Source organism: Saccopteryx bilineata, chromosome 10 (genome assembly GCF_036850765.1).
Source record: "Saccopteryx bilineata isolate mSacBil1 chromosome 10, mSacBil1_pri_phased_curated, whole genome shotgun sequence".
NCBI lineage: Eukaryota > Metazoa > Chordata > Mammalia > Chiroptera > Emballonuridae > Saccopteryx > Saccopteryx bilineata.
The window spans coordinates 9,320,024-9,345,769 of NC_089499.1; the positions used below are offsets into that span (position 1 = coordinate 9,320,024).

Sequence of the window (25,746 nt, forward strand, 5' to 3'; positions counted from 1 at the left end):
AATTTGGGTTGGGACAGACAACTTAAAACCTATGCAACTTTGTAACTTTCAGAGTCCAACTAAAATAACAGCTGGTTCCTCAGGAGACAGCCTGGATAACACCGCAAGCAACGGAAGCATCATTAGGGACTGTCTCAGGAAACACTAGCAATCAACAGGAGCAATCAAGTGAAATGCGGACCTGCAGGCACTAAAAGAAGGCAGACGGAGGCTGCTGTTAAGGTGGGCACCGGAGGACAGCCCTCAGGACCTCCTGGGCTGACCGGGACACCAGTCCCCTCCAGCCCCACCTCAGGGACTCCTCTTCAGCGTTCTAAACCACTCTTGAAAAAAATGTGTCCCCGCAACAGCCAATCTGAGGGGGTTTTCCTTTCCTTTTTATTTCTGCTCTCTCGATTCCACTCCCCTTGTCCATTAAAATCTTACACAAACCCATACAAACATAACTGAAATCATTTCTCAGTCACCAATTGTGTAAGCTACTTGATATAGAAACAAGTCCTGTAGCAGGACAAACTATACTGACCATTTCTGACTGAATTCTCAGGGAAATAATCAGCCCATAATTATCCAACTACAACTCACATCCTTTTATGGTTCATCTATAACTAGCTTCTTAATATTAGGCTAGTTTCCTCCATTTGAGGAGGGGGATATGCTAAGGGAATGAAAATTAATTTTAATACAAATCAAGCAAACTGCAACAAAGACAACAAATCTGCTTTAAATCTCAGTCTTCAGTTCACACTAAATATCCCAGTTCATTCCTGTATACTAAAGAATAGTATCCTACTGTACAGACATCCCAATTTGTCCACTCCCTTGTTGGTGGAGAGTCGGTGCTTTCTAGTTTGGGTATTATGCATAACCGTTCTGTGAACATTCCTGTAGAAGCCTGAAGGCAGAGATAGGCATGCACTTCTCTTGGGTGTCTACCTAGAAATGGGATGGCTGGATGACATGGAAGTTAACTTGTGCAGAGAGGAAAGCAGAGAGGGATTATAGGCACAAGGAAACTTCTTCAGTGATGGACGTTTGCATTATTTTGATACTGGCGATGGTTTCATGGGTGAAGAAACATCAAAATGTATTAAACTGTATACTTTAAATATGTGCAGTTTATTGTACATCAACTACACTTCAATAAAGCTATAAAAAAAACAAAACAACAAAGTGATAGGTCCTGAAACAAAATAAAATAAATCATTTTTTGCCTGACCAGGCGGTGGCACGGTGGATAGAGCATCGGACTGGGATGCAGAAAACCCAGGTTCGAAATCGCAAGTCACCAGCTTGAGCATGGGCTCACCAGCTTGAATGCTGGGTCTCTGGCTTGAGCATGAGGTCGTAGACATGACCCCACGGTCGCTGGCTTGAGCCCAAAGGTTGCTGGCTTGAGCCCAAGGTCGCTGGCTTGAGTAAGGGGTCACTTGCTCTGCTGTAGCCCCCCAGTCAAGGCACACATAAAAAAACAATCACCAAACAACTAAGATGCTGCAACGAAGAAATAATGCTTCTCATCTCTCTCCCTTACTGTCTGTCTGTCCCTATTTGTCCTTCTCTTTGTCTCTCTGTCACACACTCACAAAAAAGATCATTTAAAAAAAAAAATCCAACACATCAGTCTATATCTGCAGAATATTTTATGAAGTGTAAATTGTCCTCAAAGAGTAACTCAATAAATTTACTGAAAAGCTACCATGTGCTAGCACTGCACAAGCACTGGGGACTAGGAGGTAGGTGATAAATAAAAACCAAGTAAGAAATAGAAGGAAAGTTTATTAAAAAGCAGACCTGAAAAACAAGACTTCTTCATACAAGCTTTTGAAAAAATGCTGTCTCTAAATCAGATGGTATTTTGCTAAGCCTCACTCTTCAGGGTCCCTCTAGCCTACCCCCGAGTCTTTAAAAGCTGTCTGGGTACCTGTGCAGCAGATGTCCCACTGCCCTCTTCCGGGGCTTAAGCAGGCTCAGGCCCCGGGCTCACGCAGAATGCTTTCATATAATGGCTCATGCTATCACGGATGCCCTGTTGTACCTCTAATATACTAGGAATTTCCAAGAGTTCTTTTCTTAACATTCAAATGCATAACAAAAGAATATATCCTGTTATCTTACTTGAAAAATGATCATAACATTGATAAGATACAGTCCATCGCCAATGCTGCTTTAGCATTAAGTTAACTACCAGTGATCTGTTCTAGCCCCAGAAATGCCCAAGCAACCATCCAGAATCACTATCAACAAGCACACATACTCCCTGTTTACATGGGATAATTGTTATAAGAGCACTGCATTAGCAGCTGTTACTCTGAAAAGGCTTCAAGATTTGCAGTAAACAATACAGAGGTTCTAATCCTGACTTTGCTATAAGTAGCTATGTAAAGGTGGCCAAGTTACAAGTGTCTAATGCCATGCCAAGCCCTGACCTACGTACCAGTGGTACAAAGTCCCCAGATCACAGAGCTCACCTTCTAACAGGAAGTAGTTCAGTGATTTGAGACAGTTTTAAATGCTATAAAGAAAATAAAGGTACATGGGAGATCCCGGGGGCTGGTGCTCAGTCTTTCTGAGGAGTCCACGACACAACATAAAAGCTCCCGGCACACTGTGATCAAAGAGACGCGGGTAAAGAAAAAACACGAGAAAGCAGCACTGAAATATTCAACAGCCACACTACTGACTATTCAACAGTAAGGTCTTTAACATTCTGAAGGATAATAATTTCTAATTAAGAATTCTATACATAGCCACACTATCAAACAGTGCAACAGAATGAAAACATTTTCAAATGTGCCATGTCTCAAAAGATACCTCTTTCACTCTTTCTTAGAAAGAAGGAAAAATTTGTTTCACAAAAATGGAGTAAATGACGACTTAAGACTTGGAATCCACCACAGGAGAGACGCGAAAGAAATTCTCACGGCGAAGGTGAAGAGAGGTCGCAGGACAACTGCTGCGCAGCGGGCCTGGAGAACAGCCCGTCCAGATTGAAGCAGGGGGCTCGGACCCCACAGGGAAGGAAGCCTCAGAGGAGAAAATGAATTGACAGTTTCCTGACCTGTTGGAAAGTTTTACTGTTGAAACTGAAGAATAATTAGTGATAGAGACACTGAAAAAAACAACAGTAAATAAATAGAAAATAGCCATTTAATTCCAGAAAAAACAAAAGTTTTATAAGAAAATGTCATTGATATACTACTGACCTCATTTTAATCATAGCTACATAACCACAACAAAATGAACACTGACTCTCTTACTATAACTACATTGAGGAGAGGAGAGAAAAAGAGTATGATACAAAAGTTAAATTCTCATCTTTTCAAGTTGGAAGTCATCAGAAAACTAAAACTGAGGAAAAAATCAGAAAAGAGCAGAATAAGCATGTTGTTTAGAAATATGGCGTCGGCCCTGGCTGGTTGGCTCAGTGGTAGAGCGTCGGCCTGGTGTGCAGGAGTCCCGGGTTTGATTCCCAGCCAGGGCACACAGGAGGAGCGCCCATCTGCTTCTCCACCCTCCCCCTCTCCTTCCTCTCTGTCTCTCTCTTCCCCTCCTGCAGCCGAGGCTCCATTGGAGCAAAGTTGGCCCGGGCGCTGAGGAAGGCTCCCTGGCTTCTGCCTCAGGTGCAAGAATGGCTCTGATTGCGGCAGAGCGACACCCCAGATGGGCAGAGCATCACCCCCTGGTGGGCATGCCGGTGGATCCCGGTCGGGCACATGTGGGAGTCTGTCTGACTGCCTCCCCGTTTCCAGCTTCAGAAAAATACAAAATAAATAAAGAAATAAAGAAATGTGGCGTAAAGTACCAGAAGACATCGCCTACAAAGTTGAAAGTGACGTCTCTGGGGCCGTGGGAACTGGAAGGGCAGAAGCATGCTAGGGTGCTCTCTCTAACTAGAAGCTCGTGTAGTTTACTTTTAAACCATTCACATGTATGAAGTTAAAAATTAAGTTTAAAAATGTGGTCAAATAAGAAAAAGAGAAATAATAATTGTGGATCAAGGCAGAGAGTTCTGGTCCATGGGCTCTGGGCCTTCCACCCGATGGGACCTCTCAGGGACAGAGGCTGCTGGTGCTGCCACCAAGCTATTCTGATGTTATTGAAAATGGTTCATGTTAAAGAAGAGTCATGACTCAGAATCCCATTAGTCGTAACAGCAGGTGTCATCCCAGTTCATAGTTACCTACGTAGCCCTTTGGTGTCTTCCTCTTCTTCCATTTCCCACCACTTTTTGTGTGTGTGTGAGACAGGAAGGGAAAGAGATGAGAAGCATCAACTCATAGTTGTGTCACGTTAGTGGTTCACTGATTGCTTCTCATATGTGGCTTCTCATACTGAGCCAATGACCCCTTGCTCAAGCCAGCGACCATGGGATCATGATGATGACCTCACACTCAAGCCAGCCACCCCGAACTCAAGCTGGTGCATCTGCACTCCAGAGGGCGACCTAGAGATTTCAAACCCGGGACCTCAGTGTCCCAGGTCCACACTGCATCCACTGCACCAGCACCAGTCAGGCTCCCACCATTCTTAAATTGGCCTTAATAGTGATCTCAGGTATATCTGTTTTATGTAATACATTTTATTCTGTAAGTTTTATGCTTCCCAGATTTCATTTCAAAAGCTACTGAAACGAACTTGAACTCTCCAGCACTTACTGTCAGAAACACTTGAGCTAACATCCAGTGGTTTAATGTTTGCTGGGTGTATGGTTTTATTATTTTCACCTTTAATCTTCACCAAACAGGCTACCAAGTCTCTGTAGACAAGGACTCTAAGCTTATCCATTCCCCTTGGTATTTTTCACACAAGAAGATAGCATAAGTTCCAATCAATTTTCTTACAGACTGTAACAAACTCCTATATTAGGTTGCTTTTCATATAGAGCCCTTAACATTCTCTTTGGCTCAGTGACAGAGTAAACAATTTTAAGAACTGTTTTCCTTTCTCCAAGCTAAGAAAAGATCTTGACAGGTCAAATTTTAACTGGATTTGATGTTACAATGTACCTAACAAGAGGAGAAAGAGGGAGTGGTGTTTTGTCTGATTAGAAAGTCTACAATGTGTCACTGAAGCCAAGCTTGCCAGGAGTTTTTCAAAATCAACCATCCAACAGGCCATACTGAGTTCTCAATGTAATAAATACAGAGGAAGTAAGACAGAAGACTCAATGGCAACCAAAAACCTAGGAGACTACTGCAAAACAGAAGGGCCCTCAATTGCTGTGATGTCTCTCATTTCCATAAAATTCTCATATAACTTATTTTATGAAATAGATTTTAGAAGTTAAGACAGGGAGAACCTCTCCAAGAACATGATTTGCTCATTAACTATACTATTTCTAAAGTTCAAAGTAATAATGTATACTAAAAAGAGCTGTGTTTCTATATAAACTGTTTGGTGAGGTTATCAGAATCCAATGGATATTAACTATTACCTCTACCTGAACAGGAACACTACCGTGTTTCTTTGAAGACAGGGGATTCAACATCAACCCAGAGTTCTCATTTCTGTTAAGATGACACATATTCTGGGGGACAGATAAAAATAACCTAGTACTGAAATAACAATTACTTCCTATTGACAACTTTCATTTGATTGACTGTTTTCCTTTTATGAATTACAGGGAACTAAAAATGAAATTCAATAAAAGCAATTCTGTTTTATGTAATTATATAAATGTCACCATTTATATAATTCTCACTATTATGTAAATGCATTTAGTCTTACAGCCACCTGGGATTCAATTGCTTTTTAAATTTATTGATATTTTAGAGAGAGAGAGAGAGAGAGAGAGAGGAAGCAGGGGAGAGAAAGAGAGAAACATTGATTTGTTGCTCCACTTATGCATTCATCGGTTGATTCTTGTATATGCCCTGCACTGGGATCAAACCCACAAACAACCCTGGCATATCGGGATGATGCTCTAACCAACTGCCTAACTGGCCAGAGCTCGATAGTTTTAAGAGTGCTTTTAAAATATTACCCTTGTTAAATTTTAAGGAAAGCAATATATTTAACTGTAATATAAACATCAGATGTCACTTTTATTTTCTTTCAGTGTTGGCAATGTGATTTTCTGGTGTCTGAAAACATACTTTTTCCCCCATGTAACATCTATGTATTTCAAGAGACTGACCTCTTCAACATCCTGTCAAATTATGAGTAAAATTAACCTACTTCAAAAATAGTACTATTTTTGTTGACTTCACACCCATTACAATGGTTATTATCAAAAAATAAAAGAGGCCCTGGCCGGTTGGCTCAGCGGTAGAGCGTCGGCCTGGCGTGCGGGGGACCCGGGTTCGATTCCCAGCCAGGGCACATAGGAGAAGCGCCCATTTGCTTCTCCACCCCCCCCCTCTCTGTCTCTCTCTTCCCCTCCGGCAGCCAAGGCTCCATTGGAGCAGGGATGGCCCGGGTGCTGGGGATGGCTCCTTGGCCTCTGCCCCAGGCGCTAGAGTGGCTCTGGTCGCCGCAGAGTGACGCCCCAGAGGGGCAGAGCATCGCCCCTGGTGGGCGTGCCGGGTGCATCCTGGTCGGGCACATGCAGGAATCTGTCTGACTGTCTCCCCGTTTCCAGCTTCAGAAAAAATAAAATAAAATAAATAATAAAATAAAAGAATAAAAGAGAGTAACAACTGTTGATGGGGATGTGAGGAAGTCAGGTCCCTCATGCACTGGTGGTGGAAATATAAAATGATGCAGCCACTATGGGAAAATACCACAGTATGGCGGTTCCCCATAAGACCCAGCAATTCTACTTCTGAGCATATACTCAAAATTGAAAGCAAGGTCTCCAAACAATATTTAGACACCCGTGTTCAAAGCAGTATTATTCCACAACAGCCAAAAAAGATGGAAGCAAAAGTGTTCATTCACGGATGAATGAATAAACAAAATATTACTATTGTCTTAAAAAGGAAATTCTGACACATGCTATAACATGAATTTTGAGTACATCACGCTACGTGAAATAAGCCAGTTGCAAAATCCTGTGTGATTCCACTTATTTGAGGCACGTAGGGTAATCAAACTCACAGAGAGAGAAGGCAGGGTGGCAGCTGCCAGGGGCTGGGGGAAGGGAAATAGGGAGGGGTTTAATGGGGACAGAGTTTTGGTTTTGCAAGATGAAAAGAGTTCTGGAGATGGATGGTGGTAATGATTGCACAACAATGTGAATGTCCTTAATGCCAATGAACTGTACACTTAGGACTGGTTGATGATAAAATTTTATGCTTTGTGTATTTTACCACAATTTAAAATGACAATAAAATCACTATTTGTATAGAAGCATGGTGATTATCTTGTCATAAAACTGCCACAAGAGCATATTTCCTGGAAAATCTTAAAGAATGCAAAGTCTTAATGATCAAATTGACCGTATCTCTACACACAGGCATAACACTTTACTAGATTGCTGCAAAAAGTAAGTCAGATAGTGAAAGTGAAGAGCCTACTCCAGCCATACCTAGACGCTGCTCCCACCACACCTCATCCTTCCTCCCTTCGGATCCCAGCGGTGTCTCCCTCATTGCGTGACTCCTTGAACACCTCTCCGATGGCCCATGCTCATCCCAGATAACCCAGGAGCCCAACGCAATATCAAAACCCAAGCTGATATTTCTAAAAAGCCAGTTCATTTTAATTCCACCTTCTTCCTCAAATTCCCAACGTCCCATCTACTTCCTATTCTGTGTCCAGCCTAAACCCATTTTCTCCAGAAAAACCCAGTCTCCTTCAGAAGAACAGATCTACCCGCCACCTAATACGAAGCTGGAACACACAGCAAAATCTTGCAGAGTCCCAGACCCTCCAAAGAACAACACTCTTCTACCAGCATGCTCTGGTCCTCACACAGCTCGTCTCAGCCCTAAAATACCTGAGAGTGCAACAGCGGCTGAACCTGCAGGGTGACAGGCCTCAGTAGGCCTAATGTGGGGCTCTGGAATACACATTTAAGACAAGCACAGCAGGCCTGACCTGTGGTGGCACAGTGGATAAAGCGTCAACCTGGAAATGCTGAGGTCGCCGGTTCGAAACCCTGGGCTTGCCTGGTCAAGGCACATATGGAGTTGATGCTTCCTGCTCCTCCCCCCTTCTCTCTGTCTCTCTCTCCTTTCTAAAATTAATAAATAAAATTAAAACAAAAATTAAAACAAGCACAGCAGGCGACCCAGTGCAGCCTACCACTAGCCTCCACTTTCTAGGCCTGAACCCCACCCAAGCAATGCCTTGGATACTAACTTCCTTTCACCCTGTACCTAAACTGATGAGGAAAATCTTCCCTTCCCTCCATCCTTCCTTACAGAGAGATGTGTGAACAATCTGAATGTTCACTGTACCAGATAGATCTCATGTCTTCCTCCCCGAGTAGCTCAGTTTACATCTGTTCTCAGGGATGCATCCTATCTGCCCTGACTGACCTCACAGTGATGACAATATTTTAAGAAGCAAGGCACTTCCTAAGGAAGGAAACGCTGTTTCTTTAAAGCCAAGCTGCAGCCTGCCTGATTCACTTTCTAAAGGACTACTTGCCTTACACCTATTTCAGTTGACCTTTCTAAAGAGTTTTTTCCTTTTTTTTTAAGGCTTTGAATGTTTCCCAAAATAAATTGTTGTAATTATTTTGTAATTTCTAATTTATAGTTGTTCGACATTATCCACGCATACACAAATGACTTATAAAAAGAAAAAAGAAGTCTCAAAATAGGATATTTACAATTGTCTGGATGTTTAAAAAGGAAGTACAAATCAATATTCTGTTTTCTATATTAAAAATCCATATGGACATGTTAACTATTTTCAATTATAAGTGACTCAGATACAGCAGACCTGTCTAAGGACTAAGGCGAGAGCAATCTGATAAGAGAAAAAAAGGTAATTTGAATAATGCAGTGTAATGGAAAGATCACTAGACTCTGGGCCTGCTGTGTTCCAAGAACAGTGCTGCCACGGCTGGGTGGTGTGACCTGACTGTGGGGCCAAGGGCAACTATTTCCCTGTCTTTAGCAATGATAGAGAGTACATATCAGCTGATGACCTCACAGAGGCATTGGAAACACATTAATATACATGAAATGACTTAAGTTTGCTGCTATCTCAAAAAAATACATTCCAAATTACTCCTGACTATTCAAACTTTGAAGTGCTGGTAGGTATTCTACACTGAAAAGTTCCTCTCATTTACTCAGGTAATTCACTGAGCATCTGCTCTGCACAAGGTTTTATGCTGGGTACTGAGGAGTAGAGAAGAAATCAAAGTTAAGATGTTTCTAATTTGTTTGATATATTTGCAAGAGAAACAAAGTATACATAATGATTTCATCATTTCTAGGTAGCTAAGCAGGTGGTGCAAACAGCGCTTTGGACTGATCACCAGTAACTCAATCTTCTTTTCCATGAGACGGTAAATACACTGTTAATCAATCCTAAGAGGCAGAATGTGCAAACCATACAGACAGTGTCTTGTCCCTGTGACAGTAGACTGGTCTGGCAGCTCAGTGAAGTGAAAGATGGGGGGAGGGGGGGCGGGGCTTCTTGGAGAAAGCGAGTGTCTGCTGAGTATTTCATCTTCTACACTCTCTTCCAATCCTTCTAATAATTCTATGAAATACTGATGTTCTCATTTTATGGATGAAAACCATTTCAGAGAGATAAGCAACAAGTCCGGGATTTAACTCTAAGTCTGTTCTGAAGAAAAAAGCCTGATAGCTCTCAGCTGTATCACAGATAAGACCAGCAGGTAAAGAGGGAAGAGAAGAAGAAGGCATTCTGGGTAGAAGGATCAAAATAAGCCCCAGCGAAAAGAAAACTGCCAAATCTGGTGGAAGGAAAGAAAGAAGCAGCGGATAGTTTTGGGAAATCAAGTTAGATTGTGAAGAGGCTAACAGTAGAAATGGCTAACAAACGGGGAATGAATCCTATTGATCCATACTGTGTGGAACCAGAGATTGTAAGCAGGGGAGTCAAGGGTGAAATCAGAGCAGTTAGGATGAACTTCATAGGACAGAGATGACTGGAGAAAAGGTATGGCATGATGCAGGACAAATTATTATTTTAAATCCCAAGCACTTCAACACTTAGTCCAGTAGCAATACTTTTATAACAAAACATTATCAAACTATCTCTTGTATGCATCTTTCTTAAAACACATCTTTTTTTTTTTTTTTTTTTTTAAACACATCTTGAGACACATTTTTAAAAACAGCTACTGTGTCCTGCCAATTCTAACATGGGTTGAAAAGTACTTCCACCTCCAAGCGCATCTTAAAAAGAATACTTCTTAGATCAGGTCACATTTAAAACCTTGAACAGCATGCCTCATAGCGGAAAGGGCCAAAAAAAAAAAAGAGAGAGAGAGAGAAAGAGAGGGGCGATTTCAACTAACACACTTCTTGGTAAAGAAAAACAATGTTGCAAAAAATAAGCTGTATCATTACATTAACAGAAGCACTCAAAACTTTTTGTCAGGGAAAGAAAAAGAATGACAAACTAGAGAATGACTTTCACATAACCCCAGATTTCCTTTTCACCCAAATTTACAAGGGCCAAGTGTCATTTCTCTTATGGATATAGAGCTTTTCTTTCTTTTCTTTAAGGCCCGGACTGGTGCATTTATTGCTTCCTTAGCAGCTCAAGTTCTCCTTCCCATTCAGTCCTGACCACAGAAAAATTCAGTTGTATTCTGTAACCTAACTCTGTGCAGCATCAAGCCTAAGGTCTGTATTGCTTAAACACATTTGAGACCTGGGGCTGGATCACATTAAACCCTTTAGTAACTATCAGATAGATGGCAATAACCTAATTAGCCAGCAGAGCACACGTGATACTGGCCCAGCAGCACCCTAGTCAAAGACACTGCTGGAGTCATTCACCAACAAGATGATCACCTTGCAGAGGGGAACTGGGAGAGAATAAAGAAACTTGGCCAGGAAAATGTGGAGGGAAGTGTGCAGCTGGGGTTTTCAAGGAGAATTACATACAGTACAGTACACAGGAGAGGCAAAAGGAATAGGTTGAGAGGAAAGTAAATAAACTTCATCTTTTCTACAAAATATATGATGTCAAAATGACCTCACTCCCAATTTTGCATCCCTAACTTTAAATTGAACCTTCAAGAAACTTAAGTGAGCTTGAGGTTCTGGGGAACACAGGAAGAACGCAAACCACATTTTGATGTCTTCATAGCCCTTGCAAAGGAAATGTGATACCTATGCCTAAGTACCAAGATATTTTAGTTTATGTAGGGATGGACAAGAACCTGAAAGACTGCATCTGCTTCTCCTGCCAAAGACATTCTCAGACTACAGCCACTGGATTTTCAAACAGAGCTAAAGCATTACGTACAAAATTACTAGCAGACAAGAAAAGTGTAGCCCTGGACGGGTTGCTCAATTGGTAAGTTTCGTCCTGACAGGCTGAGGTTGTGTGTGCCGGGTCAGGGCATATACAAGAATCAGCCAATGAATGCATAAATAAGTGGAACAACAAATTGATGTTTCCCTGTCTTTCTCCTTTCCTTAGGAAAAAAAAAAAAAAAAAGTGTATGGGTCAAATGGTAAAGCTAAGGGAAATACATGTTTTTATTTATCCAGGACAAGCCAAAAATCTCACAAATACCTAATTTACAACTCTAACAACCAGAGTCTATTTCTCAAAGCCTCAAGAATTTGGCGTTACCGAAAAGTCCATCTGTGATGCCAAAATTCTCGATTTTAGCCTCTGGTTGTCAATCTGGGTTTAGGAACCTGCTGTATGCTTGAGCTGTATAATAGTTTAAGCCAAGTAAATCTTTCAGGATCTTAAGAGTATTGACTGTACTTTGCTGCCCCCCCCGCCCCCGCCCCGCATCCTAAAGACTGGTCAGGCAGGCTTCTACGCCAGAAGGCTGGCCGATTTGTGTGTGGACTCCAACGTGCTGTTACGGGTACAATAAATACGGGGGGGGGAAAAAACTTTGCTGAGCAACAAGACAAATCTAGTCGCCACCTCTCCAAATAAAAAAGTGGGGAGGAACGTGAAGGGCTGCATCCCGACGCCGAGCCCTGCTTGCCAGAAGCCAGCCTGCAGCTTCGCTCTCCCGCCGTGGGCGCAGCGGCCGAGCCGGACGGAGGAAGGCCGGCGAGACTGTCGCTCCCGGGCCCGGGGAGACTCGGGCAGGGCCTTGGGGCGGCCGCGCCGGGTAAGGAGGGCGAAGAGTGCCAGGAGCTCCCACACCGGCCCGCTGCCGCTGCCCGGGGACTCAGGAACCTTCCCCGGGGCCAGCGGCCCGCACCTGCGGCCCCGCCCGCCGCCCCTTTCGGTCAACGACCTCCCGCTCTCGGAACTCACAGCTTCAGCCGCTCGTAGGTTGTCGCCGCCATCCTGCACCGCCACCTCCTTGCTCCTCTTTCCGCCCGCCCCGCCCAGCGCCGCCACTTCGGCTACCGCGCTCCCGGTCACCCTGGCACGGCGGCCTCAGTCCCAGCCTGGTGCCACCCCTCTCCACGCCCCGCCAGGCCGGCGAGCGAACGGGAGGCGGCCGTGGACAAACTTAGTGCGCCCGCTAGCGCACGCAGGGGACGCTGTCAGGCGTAGGGGCCTGGAGCGCCGTGACGTCCCGCTGCGGATTGGCGGAGCGCGTGGGCAGGAAGGGAGGAGCCTTCGAGGCCGCAGGCTGGCGCCGCGGCAGAAATGCTGGCCTGCTGTCGGGGAGCCTGTTGAAGCTGTGTAAGGCGTAATTCACGTTGCAGTGAGGGTTCTGCTAGTACGGGGCCAGTGGCGCAATGGATAACGCGTCTGACTACGGATCAGAAGATTCTAGGTTCGACTCCTGGCTGGCTCGGGACGTACACTTTTTGCCCTATCTGGGTTATGATGATCCAGGGCCTTCTAGGAAAGGGCTGCAACGAAAGTGGAAAAGCTAAATATATAGCTTGAATTTTAACGCTACTTTGCCCAGAATGTCATCTTTTAAGTTGTATTGGGAACCTGGACCTGTGCGAGGTGCTGTGTGCATTCCAAGGCGCCCTATTAACAATCCACTGGAGGGCTCTCTGTAAATGGGGTACATTATGGAAAACACCTGGAAAGCTAGCAGTTTGGAGTGGGCATAGGGTGGGGAGGGGGAGCGTACTCCAGCCGGAGGTGAGCTGCCGAATGGCAGGCACGCACGAAAGCGCCCTGATCGCAGCAATTCTGGCCCCTTTTCCCGGCGGATGAGCAGCCCCGGCGGTGACACGGCAAGTGGCGCACTGCCCCTGTACCGGGATGGGGTGGGCTCCGGATCTAAACCCGCATTGGAGAAGGAGCCGCTGCACTGCGGCTGCGCGCGTCAGAGCGGCTCCGCAATGCTGGGCGTTTGCAGGCCTGTCGTTTGAGAGCCCCGGGTCCCAAAGCCAGCTGCCCTCCTCTCTCCCGCCCCATACCGCCGGGAAACTTTAAGACCTGAGTGTTTTTAAAAAGAAGACTTCAGGTAATCTAGTATAATCCCCCTCATTTTATAGGTGCCTGGCTCAAAGACATGGGAAGGCACGAAACGTTTGCGGCAGATAAGGGGACTCGAACCCCGGGAATGGGGGAGACATCGACCACTGTCCATCAACCACTTAATCGATCAGTTAATCTCTCCATTATGACCTATTTTCCCCCTGAGGATATCATAGAAAAATGTGTAAACTTCAGAAAATTGTTGGGAATAAAAAATGCCAGTTCTCATCTCGATATTGTTACTATTGACGTCATAATTTTTTTTCCTAGAAGCTTTTCTTCCACACTTTTAATACGAATCTACCCACACGCGTAATTTTGCAAATTTAACTTGTTCCAGAAATGTCTGTGTTCCCTTTTGTCTCCTTAGCTTTTGGTCTGAGATTTTATTTAATATTTTTTGAAGACATCTCATTAGAAAATTAGATATTTTAAGCATTAGTCTTTTGTTGGAAATTGGGGTTGTTGTCAGTATAACACTTTAAAAAATAATTGTGAATTATTTTATATATGTCTTATAAATTTCTAGATGTGAAATAATCAGGTGGACATTTTTAGGTCCATCTTCTGGACACTTTTACCCCTTGGTACATATTTTCTAATTGTCCTCCAAAATAAACCAATAAACGCTTTCATCGATAACATGTTTCCTTGCCTGCTAACCAGCACTGTGTATTAATGTTTATTTCTTTGCAATTTTCATAATTGAAAAACAGAACTTCTTACTTGATGTATATATAAGGTCTACCGGAAAGTTCTATCCATTTTTGGAATAAAACAAAATACAAATTTTTCTTACCGTCAATAAACTTTATTAAATAATATAATTTCCATTATTAATGATTTCTTGCCAGCGTGAGGGCAATTTGTATATTCCATTTTTGAAAAATGTTTTATCTTTTGATGCAAAAAATTGAACCAGTGCTTGTTTGATATCTTCTTCATTTTTGAATTTTTTGCCCTTCAAAAAATTTTGTAAGGACAAAAACAAGTGATAGTCGGAGGGTGCTAAGTGCGGGGAATATGGTGGATGAGACAGACACACATGCTTCTGTAGCATTTCTTCCTTGTTGAAATTCGTAAAACTCACAGTGGCGTAAATGAACTTTATCAGTAGCCATGGGTACACTATCGCTTCACACATAAGACTAACGTGAATCAACTTTGTTTTAACTTGCTACGTCAGTATGTATACATTAAGTAATAAAAATAGGCACACATGCACCAAATAAACTGTGCTTACGTGTTGAAACTTGTGATAGAAATGGACAGCACTTTCCGGTAGACCTTATACTTATCACGATATATATTTTCTCTTCAGGCAGGCAATCAATGTTTTCTTTCATATTTGTTAGACTTTTTAATATATAAAGGATATGAGCCTGACCAGGCAGTGGTGCATTGGATAGAGCATCGGACTGGGATGCGGAGGACCCAGGTTTGAGACCCTGAGCTCGCCAGCTTGAGCACGAGCTCATCGGGTTTGAGCAAAGCTCACCAGCTTGGACTCAAGGTCGCTGGCTCGAGCAAGGGGTTACTCGGTCTGCTGTAGACCCCCGGTCAAGGCACATATGAGAAAGCAATCAATGAACAACTAAGGTGTCACAACAAAAAACTGATGATTGATGTTTCTCATCTCTCCGTTCCTGTCTGTCTGTCCCTATCTATCCCTCTCTGACTCTCTCTGTAAAAAATAAGGAAACAAAGGATATGAATTCTTTGGCTATCAAATACATTGCACTCTTTTCCCAGTTTATTGTTTACCTTTTTATTCTATTTTTGCACCTAGAGTGATTTTCACTTTCATAAATGACAGTGTACCGATATTTTACTTTATGGTTCCTTCTATTGCGTATGTACTCTTCAAATTGTTTTGTATCTGCATTGTCTTTCTTTTTCCCCTTTACTTTTAGTCCATTTTCAATTAATTTTGTTGGTCATCCCAGTGGAAAAATCAATTGTCTTAAAGTCTATCACTCTGATTGAGCAATTCAGAGCTCTCAGCTCTTTACTTGGACTGATTCACTCAATCCTACCACAATTCCCTAAGGCAAGCTCCATTGTTATCCTTTTTTTTTTTCCATTTGAGAAAGAGGAAAACATCAATTTGTTATTCCACTTATTTGTGCATTCATTGGCTGATTTCTAGATGTTCTTTGGGGATGGAACCCACAACCTTGGTGTATCCGATGACACTCGAATCAACTACTAGCTACCCAGCCAGGGCAGCTCCATTATAATCTGATGGGACCGCCTTCATATATGCGACCCATTGTTGATTGCAACATGGTTATCAGGCAATTATCGACAGGGCAAAATCTCAGTCCCTTCCCAGTATGACACCCACAAGTTCCCTTAAGAATCCAGAGCTCTTAAAGGAGACCAAATCCAGTTAACAAAAAGCGCCATCTTCTTACTCAACATACACCAAAGAAGACCCCATAAACATGATCATGTTGGAGAGCACTTTAATAGTCTACAAACTGATGCGATTTTATTGTCATATTTTGAATCAAAGTAACAGTAAAAGTTCCAGTAATTTTATAGTAACAATATTTTGCATAATTTTAAAGGAACAGTAAATTTTTGAATAATTTTATAGTAAAAGAAGAGACACAGAGGAAAGTAATTTTCCCTGCACAGCTGGAATTTTCATACACTCTATGGAAATTTCCCACACCTGTCCAGTTCTGGCTCAGAACAATAGATTGCTAATATACTTAACTCACTTTTTGCCATTACTTTTAAAAGTTACTTCAAATAGTAACTGGGAAATTAGGACTATTCATGTCATAAAGAAAAGTACAAAGAATTTGGTTTCCTGGCACACAGGTTTATTAAGAAGTGCACCAGGCAACAATCATTTGGGGTCAAGTCCCGCACACATCCTTTGCAAGAGTACCAGCAGCTATCACGGCTCTCACACTTTCACACACATGGGAAATGGCACACAAAGACAGCTTGCAAAGCACTGTGAATGCCAGATAATGCTTTCGAGTCCTAACACTTCCGGTTTTCCTTTTGTGTGACTCAAGCCCATGGAAACAAGGTGATGGCAGCCCTTAAAGGTGATCAGAACTCGTAATGATCCCATCAGCCACCCAGGACTCAGTGGCATACTCAGAACTCGGCTGCAAGAGGTTTTCACTCCAGTGCTAACCATGGAGCAATGAAACTCCTGCGCAGGGGACAGGTAAGACAGGGACAGGACTAGGTGCCCTGCCAAGGTGAGATGAATAAATCACTCTTTGCAGTGACAGATAGGAAAACAACATCAGAGAGAGACAGAGACAGAATCCTGATACAGCTGGCCAAAGTTGGTTACTGGCCTTCCTCAGACCACCCAGACAGTTTTTGAATGGCCCTACCTGAGGGAAGGGGGCTGGGTGGCAAGAAAAAAAACTAAAGGACAAGGGAGAAGGCTGGAGGCTGGCTTTGGGGTCTGGAATCAGGCCATAATTCTCCTTTCCTCATTTAGCTAAAGTCCGAGTTGTCTAGGGAACTCAGGAAGGGCTGTTTCCTCTAACTTTTACAACAAACTTATTCATCCTTGTCTAGCAGGTGCTTGTTTTCTCTCTAGGCGCCTATAAGTACAACCCCATTACAGTTCTATTTGGCTATAACTTAACAGAATGTACAGAATAACCAGGTAGGGGAACATCTCTTTGGGGCTTATATGCACAGGCCTGAGCAGGAGAGAAATAAAATGAGAGGCCTACCCGGCACCCCCTCCAGGGACACTGATCATAAGAGAAGTTGCTGTCCGGGTTTTGTCTGCTAATGATCTTCTTGTTCTTCAAGAACAAGAAAAGGCCGTTTTTGTAGCAAAATCAGAGTTCCCCCTCTCCCCCAATCAAGGCTATTTTTAAATCTTCATTTAAAAAATTAATCACAGATTTAACTAATTAGTTATAATTTGCAAACAAATGCCTCCTGCTTCTGACAGTGGCTCCAGGGCAACTTTCGTCACCCTGGAGGACATGGAAGTGGAGCGACGGTGGGCCTGTCTGCAAGGCCAGACACATCCGCGGGTTGACAAAGCCAGGCTGAGAGGTATGGCTGACTTCCTCTGCCACAGCCTGGCCCGGGCCGAGTTGGAGGACTTGATGGCAAGAGAGGAGAGGGACATCTGGGATCACTTCCTTGGCCCTGCACATTCATAGGTTTTCAGGAGGCTCAGCCCAAGAAAAGGAACAGATGAAGGCACACAGCCTGGACTGAAGTGACATCTGGCCAAAGGATCCCAGAAGAATGAAATTTAATACAAAACATGGAACAATCCACGGTTCCAATTCTGTGCTTTTTACAAGCAGCTGCCACCCAGTGAGTCCAAACATGGAAGGCTCCCCTGACTACCCTCCCCGGCCCTGGTCGCCCAGTCCCTGGGCCTGGGGTGTCAGGTGAGAAGGCAGAGAGCAGATGCCAGCTGCCATGCCTCAGGCTGGCTGGCAGTGGGGAGGTGGCCCCAGGGCTCCTGCAACAAGGCCATGGGGCCCTCACCAGAGGCTGAGAGGGCAAATGCCAGCCAAGCTTTCAAATATATATATATATAATCTTCTTATTGAAATATCAAGAAATTCTGACCTCCAGCCTGAGGACTGCGGCATGCAGGGCAGTTTTTGCCTCTTCAGTGCAGGGGCTGCCTTGAAATCTTGCCGGCGTGTGGCCCTCGGAAACCCTGCCATCCCAGGGAACCAGCATGATGAAATGTGTTAGGCAGTAGCACCCAGTTCCAACCCGCTCTATTCCCTGCGGATCCTCGGTTGGGGTCACACTGCCCTGACGGTTAGAGTCTGGCCGCGTAAAGCCAGACGTTCCTAACACACCAGAGAAGGTCTCTGAGCCCACTGTGATGGTCAGATGCCTCCTTTTCCTGCAATTTGGTGAAGCTCTTATCTGTGAGGTATTTTTTTTGTGTGTGGAAGACTGCAAGTGGAGGGAAACAATTTTAGAAAAAGAGAGAGAGAAAAAAAGACAAAAGCACTGTACCTTGTACTGGTTTCTTCAAACGTAATGCCTATGCCCCAAAAGTGGGCAAGAGAGAAACCTGTGAAATGACTGTAATAACTTATCCTCGGGCACGCCCTCCGTGCTGACTCTCACACACAAACACTCCTCGTCTCTAAGGGGCTGGTTCTCAGGGTGTGGGCACGACTTCCAAAGGCCCATCGTTCCATTAGCTGAACAGGCACGGGAGATGTCCGCACCTGGGATCCTGAGACTTGCTTTTGGGGGAGCGGCTCCAAAGTCCCGGACTCTGGAGAGCGCCACGGGGGAAACAGGCAAGCAGGTGGACAAACAGGCCTGGTGCCGGCACCAAGTCATTGTCCCAAAGCACTCCGGGAGGACGGGGGCAAACCTCCGACAGCCCCCAGCTGCCTGTGAGACAGTGAAGATTTGTAGAAACACCCAGAATGCTGTCAGTGTACGGGCCACCCCATCTCACTTATTTCAACACGTGGCTCTGGTTCACTAAGAAAATTCTTTCATTCTTTCTAAGATACAGAGCACATGTCGGGGCTTCCCTCTCACCATAACACAACACAGTGAGCTGAACGTGCGGGGTGGAAGGAAGCCTTAAATCGTGTGTGTGTGTGTGTGTGTGTGTGTGTGTGTAGGGGGCAGACGGGTGAAGGGAGGGAAAAGGCTGAATGAATCAGTAGCTGCAATCTTTCTTTGGAGGATATTATGAAACGCGCTCACTAGGTGCAAACCTTTCCCTCTGAAGTGAAGCGTTCCCAGAGGGGACAGGCGAGTTCACTCAGGTGCACTGATGTGATCTCCTGTCACATGCCACACGCTTGCCGGAGCGTCTTCCTGAGTAATCTGATGAGTGCGTGCCGGCAGAGCAAGGCACTTGGAAAACACACACTCCAGACAGGTGGGGCTGACCCCGCTGGTGAAAGGTAGACCCGCGCATGCGCACAGGCCCTCGCCCGCCCGCCGTGTCTCCCTTCCCCCACCCCAACCCCACCCAGCCAGCCAGGCGCTGGAATCAACGGGCAGATTGGTCATTGTGCAACCCTGACCCCCCTCCCGCCCTGCCCTGAGGTCTGTGAGAAGCTCTGGCTAGAAGTGGTGCTGGTGAAGGGCTGGGGACGAGGGGCCTTTCTCCAGCCTCTTGACGTGGCAGGACTGACAGAACAGATGGTCCTCCAGGGGGTAGCAGCGGTGGCCGTCCTCGTCGTTGAGTTCCAGACCGCAGTCCTGGGTGAGGCAAAAATGTCCAGTGGTAGCAAGACGAAAGGACTGCAAGCCTGACGAAAAGGTCCCTGAAACCCCCGGGGGGTAGAAAACGCAGAACCCCGAGCCCGCCACCCCAGAAAGGGCTGGACTGCACTGTCCCTAACCCTGACCACTGGCCACACGGCACTACCGCACAACGGTCCGAAATGGGATGTGACCTCAGTGTAAGCCCACGCCAGATCAAAGGATATGAAATGGCTCATGACAAATGTTCTGTGGTGGCTACAGGTTGAAATGATAACATTCTAAATAAAATAGGTTGAATAAAATTTTATCATAAGAACTGACCTCTCCTGTTTCCTTCACATTTTTAATGTGGCTACTAGAAAACAAAAGGACACACAGGACCTGAATTTGTGGCTCTTGAATTTCCATTGGACGGCACTGGTCTGGAATGTGTGGAGGGGACAGTGGAGCAAGTGTCCTCTCCCTTTTCCCCAGTGCCTTGGGCACCACTGCCAACTCCCACTGATTTCCCCAGTGCTGGCGATGGGACTGCTCTATCTGTTCCTCGCACCTCGTCCCCCTGAATCACAAAATAAATCTTATTTCCTTTCATTTAATTCTGGTTGAAAGTCCATGGGCACTTAAAGCATTTCGGCCCTTTCCAAGGGGGTAATCCCGGCCGGCCTAACAGTCATGGGCACTGGGGAAGGTATGAGGACAGAGAGGGGCTGATAGCCCCCTCCCACCTTCACACCCCCCAGCCACATTCCTGTTTCCAAGAGCGGTGGGATGAAGGGTGGTGGTGGAATTTCTTCATGATTTCCAGGGCTCAGCTGAGAAAGAGGCTCCTAGCAGCCAGAACAGCCTACAGGCTGGAGGGGAGGGGGGCTAGTCCTCAAATTGCACACCTGCCTGACGATGTGGCCCCCAAACAGGACCTGAAACCCACAATCCCCATGCCCCTCCCCCCTGCAGCTTCAGGCAGGACAGCTGTGTCAGACTCAGGCCTTGGCAATTAAGAATATGGAGAGGCCCTGGCCGGTTGGCTCAGCGGTAGAGCGTCGGCCTAGCGTGCGGAGGACCCGGGTTCGATTCCCGGCCAGGGCACACAGGAGAAGCGCCCATTTGCTTCTCCACCCCTCCGCCGCGCTTTCCTCTCTGTCTCTCTCGTCCCCTCCCGCAGCCAAGGCTCCATTGGAGCAAAGATGGCCCGGGCGCTGGGGATGGCTCTGTGGCCTCTGCCCCAGGCGCTAGAGTGGCTCTGGTCGCAACATGGCGACGCCCAGGATGGGCAGAGCATCGCCCCCTGGTGGGCAGAGCGTCGCCCCTGGTGGGCATGCCGGGTGGATCCCGGTCGGGCGCATGCGGGAGTCTGTCTGACTGTCTCTCCCTGTTTCCAGCTTCAGAGGCCCTGGCCGGTTGGCTCAGTGGTAGAGCGTCGGCTTGGCGTGTGGGGGACCCGGGTTCAATTCCCGGCCAGGGCACATAGGAGAAGTGCCCATTTGCTTCTCCACCCCCCCCTCCTTCCTCTCTGTCTCTCTCTTCCCCTCCCGCAGCCAAGGCTCCATTGGAGCAAAGATGGCCCAGGCGCTGGGGATGGCTCCTTGGCCTCTGCCCCAGGCGCTAGAGTGGCTCTGGTCGCAGCAGAGCGATGCCCCAGAGGGGCAGAGCATCGCCCCCTGGTGGGCAGAGCGTGGCCCCTGGTGGGCGTGCCGGGTGGATCCCGGTCAGGCGCATGCGGGAGTCTGTCTGACTGTCTCCCCATTTCTAGCTTCAGAAAAATACAAAAAAAAAAAAAAAAAAAAAAGAATATGGAGAAAAGAGTCAAGACCTCAGTGCCCCAAACATGGGCACCCTCTCCAACCTCCCCTCTCCCATCCCACGGGTCAGGCTCCATCCCATGTCCTCCATCAGCTCTGATAGCAGCTGCTGACAACTCCTCCCCCCGCCCCCGCCTTGATGACTGGCCCAGCCACAGTCCTGCCAGTTGACTGGGACACTTTTCTCTTGGACTGCTAACCAAGTTTTGGGGGCCCAGGCAGGGAGGGGCCTACCTCACAGTGGTAACACTCCACATGGTAGTCTCTGTCCATGGACACGACACGGATGGTCTCATCTGAGCCCTGGGCCAAGAAAACACAACAAGAAGCCAGTTGAGGGGTCCACAGGGCTCCACAGGTCATGGGGATGTGGAGGGGCATATTCTGAGAAACAAGCAGGCGACCTTAGAAGAACAGGAATCAGGGGTGGATACTAATGCTAGTGGGAAAAAAGACACAGTTACCTATGGGAACAAGTAGAGGGAAAGCAGTCCTACCTTCTGGGCTAGCAAAGTCAACATCAGAAAAACCACCTACGTGATTTTGCTCACCTGCTCATCTTTGACCTAGGAGTTAGCATTAAGTCAGAGAGTTTGCCCTGGTTGTTGGGACAGACAGGGCACAAGAAGGGCCCTGGGCTGGGGAAGCCAGCTAAGGAGAAAGGGGCTTTTCCCAGCGAGGACACTGCAGACAGAACACCGACCCTGGAAATAACCCCAGGGAGAAATTCCGTGTCCTGGGAGGCCGGGTCTGAAGGCGCGCCTTACCTCAGGAGGAAGGATGGCAAGGCCGCAGGCTGCACACTTGGGGGCCAACACCCTGGGGAGAAGCAAAGAAACAGTGAACCGCAGCCTGTGTTTCTGGAGGGCCAGGCCCCGAGGTGTGGGGAGACTTGCCCCTGGGGCCTGCCCAGAGCCTTCCTCACGGCCTGGCCCCACCGCTCCCAGCCCTCGTATAGAGAGAGCCTGGCTCACTCTCCCTGACTTGCTTCAGCAAAGCTTCGAGACCATTCCTCAGCAGTAACAAGCACATCTGGCCCCTCTCACTCCCCTCGGGATAGAGACTGACCGCCCGCTCACTCCCCTCCTGATGCCAGGCAGGCCCAGGCACACTGGGGCTGCTGCAGGCCAGTGGAGTCGGTGCCTTCGGAAGTTAGGCAACGCCGGAGCCACAGGGCCAGGTGGGTTTGATCTGTTTTGTTTGTTGTTTTTTCAGTAAACATAATTCTTTTAATCAGTTCCTCTCTGCACAGGCATCCACTTGAGCTCCCGACGCCCCTCAAACCATTAAGCCTTTGCTGAACTGTGGGCAACCAGGACCAGCTGTCTGCAACACGCCGCAGCAGGTGTCTGTCTGTGGCTTTGCGCGGCTTACACAGTGCGGCTCCCGGCCCTCCTTACTTGTGGTAATCTCGCACACAGTAGATCTTGTTCTCTGAGTCCACGGTGAAGGGCACCCCATCCAAGCACTCGTTACAGATGACACAGCGGAAACAGCCAGGGTGGTAGGACTTCCCCAGGGCCTGCAGGATCTGGGGACACAAAGAACGAGGCTGGGACTCAGCAGGATGATGGGGAGGAAGGGACGGGGGAAGGGAGGACTTAGGGTGGCGGGGCCATGTGAACAATCTCGCCGTACGAGGCACCCTCACCCCGGAGTTTCGCTGACTCAAGGTCAACAGGTGAGCAGGCAGGAAAGCTAATTCAGTCACATGTATAAACAAGAGGAGGCCAAACAGGGTCCTTCTCCTGAATTCATTGTGATAGATAAAACGGCTACTCAGCCACCACCTTTCTTAAGAAGAACGCAGGCCTGAAGGAAGAAGAAGGACTTGCCCACTCCGTAATCCAGCTCAGACCTCCCTGGGAGCTGGATGCTGATAAGGGACGGCTGGATTAGGGTGCAGACAATTTTGAGGGACTGTGGCACCACTCCCAACCACAAACAGAAGAAGCGATCTTGCAGCTGCCCTTGCCAAGGCCCTCTGAGTCCATACAACCCTGAATCCATACAACTCGTCCCACCCCTCCCTTGGGGCTGACACCCTTTGCTGTTCTCAGCCTGCTTGCACCCAGGCGTTTTTAAAATGAACTTCTCTTTTGGAACACATTGGCCTCATGTTTTTGGTTTGGCCCGCGGTTTCTGCCTTTCACATTAAAAACTCCAAGTTTAATAGGGAGTTTAAATGGCTATCTATCAATAGCGTTACAGTTCTTTGCAGGAAATGATGCAAGGCAGGGCCACAAAAAGAAGATCCATCAGATTTGGGAAGCAGCGAGTGGTGGAAAGGTCAAAGGAAACGCCCCGTGAAAATGCAGAGCTCGGAGAAAACTTCTTAGCTCCCTCGAGGCGGCTTTGACTCTGCAGCATCATAATCCAGCGGCTGGTGACTCAGCCCAAGATTATCTCAAATCCAATTGCAAGCAAAGCCTCTTTGTTGTTGCTTTTTTAAAACACAGTGAAGGGAAAGCCCCACAAACCTTCTTCCTCTCAGTGTCATTTGAACTGGATGTGATACCTGGAACTGTAAGAGGCCACCCTGAAACCAGGACAGAGCTGAGACGCGAGGGGAGGGGAGAAAGGCACCAGAAGGAACGTCCTCGGTGACAGTGACATCAGGGAGTAGCCACCTTGGAACTGGCCACCTCTCAACCTCCTGGAAGGTGCATGTTTCCTATGAAGTCAGTGGTTCTCACAGCACAGTCCCTGGACCTGCGGCACCAGCAACTCCTGGAAACTTGGTTCAAAATGCACATTCTCGGGGCCTCACCCCAGATCTCCTGCATCAATGGCTCTGACGGCCCAGCCGTGGCTGTTTTAATAAACTGATTCTGAGCACGCCAAAGGCGGAGAACCACTGGTTTGAGTTAACACGAGCCTGGGTTTTTCAGTAACGTGCCCCGAAAGCATCTTCACTGATTGGGACACCCACCTGCATCTCACCTGGGATGCCCCAGGGATCACAGAAAATCAGACGGAGGCCAGAGCAATCCGGACAGCCCGGGGCAGAGAGGACCATCAGAAACACAACCAACACGGTGATGGCTGCAGGATGCCAGTCCCGGCAGGAGCCAACAATGCGGGTTCTACTACAGCTGTACTGCAAAGATCTGCTTCTAATAAAACCAGCTGCAACCACAATTCAAGCTAGGAAACATTGTTCTCCATGGTCAATTTCTTTTTTTCTCTGAGTGCTTCCCCCTCTCACGCGCTCTTGTCTTGTTCGGCTAACCCCACTCACCATGTCCATGATCAGATGGCCACAGAGAAAACACCTGTCAGCAGACTGCTGGAAGCCAGAGTACTGCAGAGGAAGGGAAAAGAAAGTCAAACCCGGACAAGGCAGGTGACTCCAGCCACTTTCCTGCCAGTGGCAAGGATAACAAGGAAGTTCTCAGGAATTCGTCATGTCCCCGAGGACAACACAGCTGTGTGATGGATCCTGGAATGTTCTCCGCCACAAAAGCCATTACAAATACTAATACCGTTTGCCCTAACAATAAGTACATCTGGGTGCCCATGACGTGCCAGACAGGCTTTAGTGTGATCAGGTCCTTGTAAAAGAGGAGTGAACTTGAAGAAATGCAAATTCTTAGGATTCAGCCCAGACCCACTAACTTGGAAACCCAGTGGGTGGGACTGAGGAATCTGTCTTCACAAGCCCTTCAGAGGATTACGATGCGTGCACGAGCTTGAGACCACTCCAGTCTTTCTAACAACTCTGCAACGTGTACGCTGTACCATTTCTCAAAAGGGAGGCTCAGAGAGGCCACGTGACCTTCTAAAGGTCACAAAGCATCTAAGGTGTAAGGACAGGATTCAAATTCAAGTCAGTTTCTGGTTAAAAAGCCAATGCCTTCTACAACTGGTTTCAAAGAAATGTGATAAGTATTACCTACCTTACCCTTACCAACACACACACACACACACACACACACACACACACACACACACACACACCTGGAGTCTTGAAAGAAGTGGGGAACTCCCTTCAGAACTGACCAGATGCTATAGACTGGAAGACAGAGTGTAGAGACTGCAAATATAGCTGGGGGGGGGGGGTGTAATGGAAAGGAAGGTAGAAAAAAGAAAAAGGGAAACTTTCTGCAAATCTTCACCAGTAGTGGGGGTTTCTGCTGCCTGGCACCTTCTCTCATTCTAGGAATAACAGCAGTTCTTTATTTTCACTTGGGACCTAGTCCTTCCCCCACAATTCCTGTGGGGCTGGCTCCAGGCTGGGATCCCAGGTGGGGCACCGACTCAG

The 25,746-nt window shown here is 46.8% G+C and overlaps 2 protein-coding genes, 1 long non-coding RNA gene and 1 other non-coding gene across 6 annotated transcripts in view; 2 read left to right on the top strand and 2 right to left on the bottom strand.

Moving 5' to 3' along the window:
* The window catches only part of SACM1L (SAC1 like phosphatidylinositide phosphatase), a 51,691-nt gene extending 39,183 nt beyond the window's left edge, over positions 1–12,508 (bottom strand). The window contains exon 1 of one of the 2 annotated variants that reach the window (XM_066245985.1): positions 12,334–12,508. In XM_066245985.1, the coding sequence (XP_066102082.1) occupies positions 12,334–12,365 (32 nt within the window). In that variant the 5' untranslated portion in view covers positions 12,366–12,508. The remainder of the gene's footprint in view (positions 1–12,333) is intronic. The other variant, XM_066245986.1, reaches the window with a different exon arrangement.
* A 53-nt stretch (positions 12,509–12,561) lies between these two features.
* On the top strand, positions 12,562–13,704 carry LOC136314713 (uncharacterized). Its single transcript, XR_010727355.1, has 2 exons — positions 12,562–12,805; positions 13,488–13,704. It is a non-coding gene; the product is annotated as an uncharacterized lncRNA (long non-coding RNA).
* Positions 12,754–12,826, top strand: TRNAR-ACG (transfer RNA arginine (anticodon ACG)). Its single transcript has one exon. It is a non-coding gene; the product is annotated as a tRNA-Arg (tRNA).
* Positions 13,705–15,921: 2,217 nt separating the features above from the next.
* LIMD1 (LIM domain containing 1) overlaps positions 15,922–25,746 on the bottom strand; it is a 57,073-nt gene continuing 47,248 nt past the window's right edge. For both annotated transcript variants that reach the window (XM_066244340.1, XM_066244339.1), the window contains 5 exons: positions 24,724–24,786; positions 22,883–23,013; positions 22,250–22,301; positions 21,717–21,785; positions 15,922–19,677 (listed from right to left, as the gene is read on the bottom strand). In XM_066244340.1, coding sequence (XP_066100437.1) covers positions 19,540–19,677; positions 21,717–21,785; positions 22,250–22,301; positions 22,883–23,013; positions 24,724–24,786 — 453 coding nt within the window. In that variant the 3' untranslated portion in view covers positions 15,922–19,539. The remainder of the gene's footprint in view (positions 19,678–21,716; positions 21,786–22,249; positions 22,302–22,882; positions 23,014–24,723; positions 24,787–25,746) is intronic.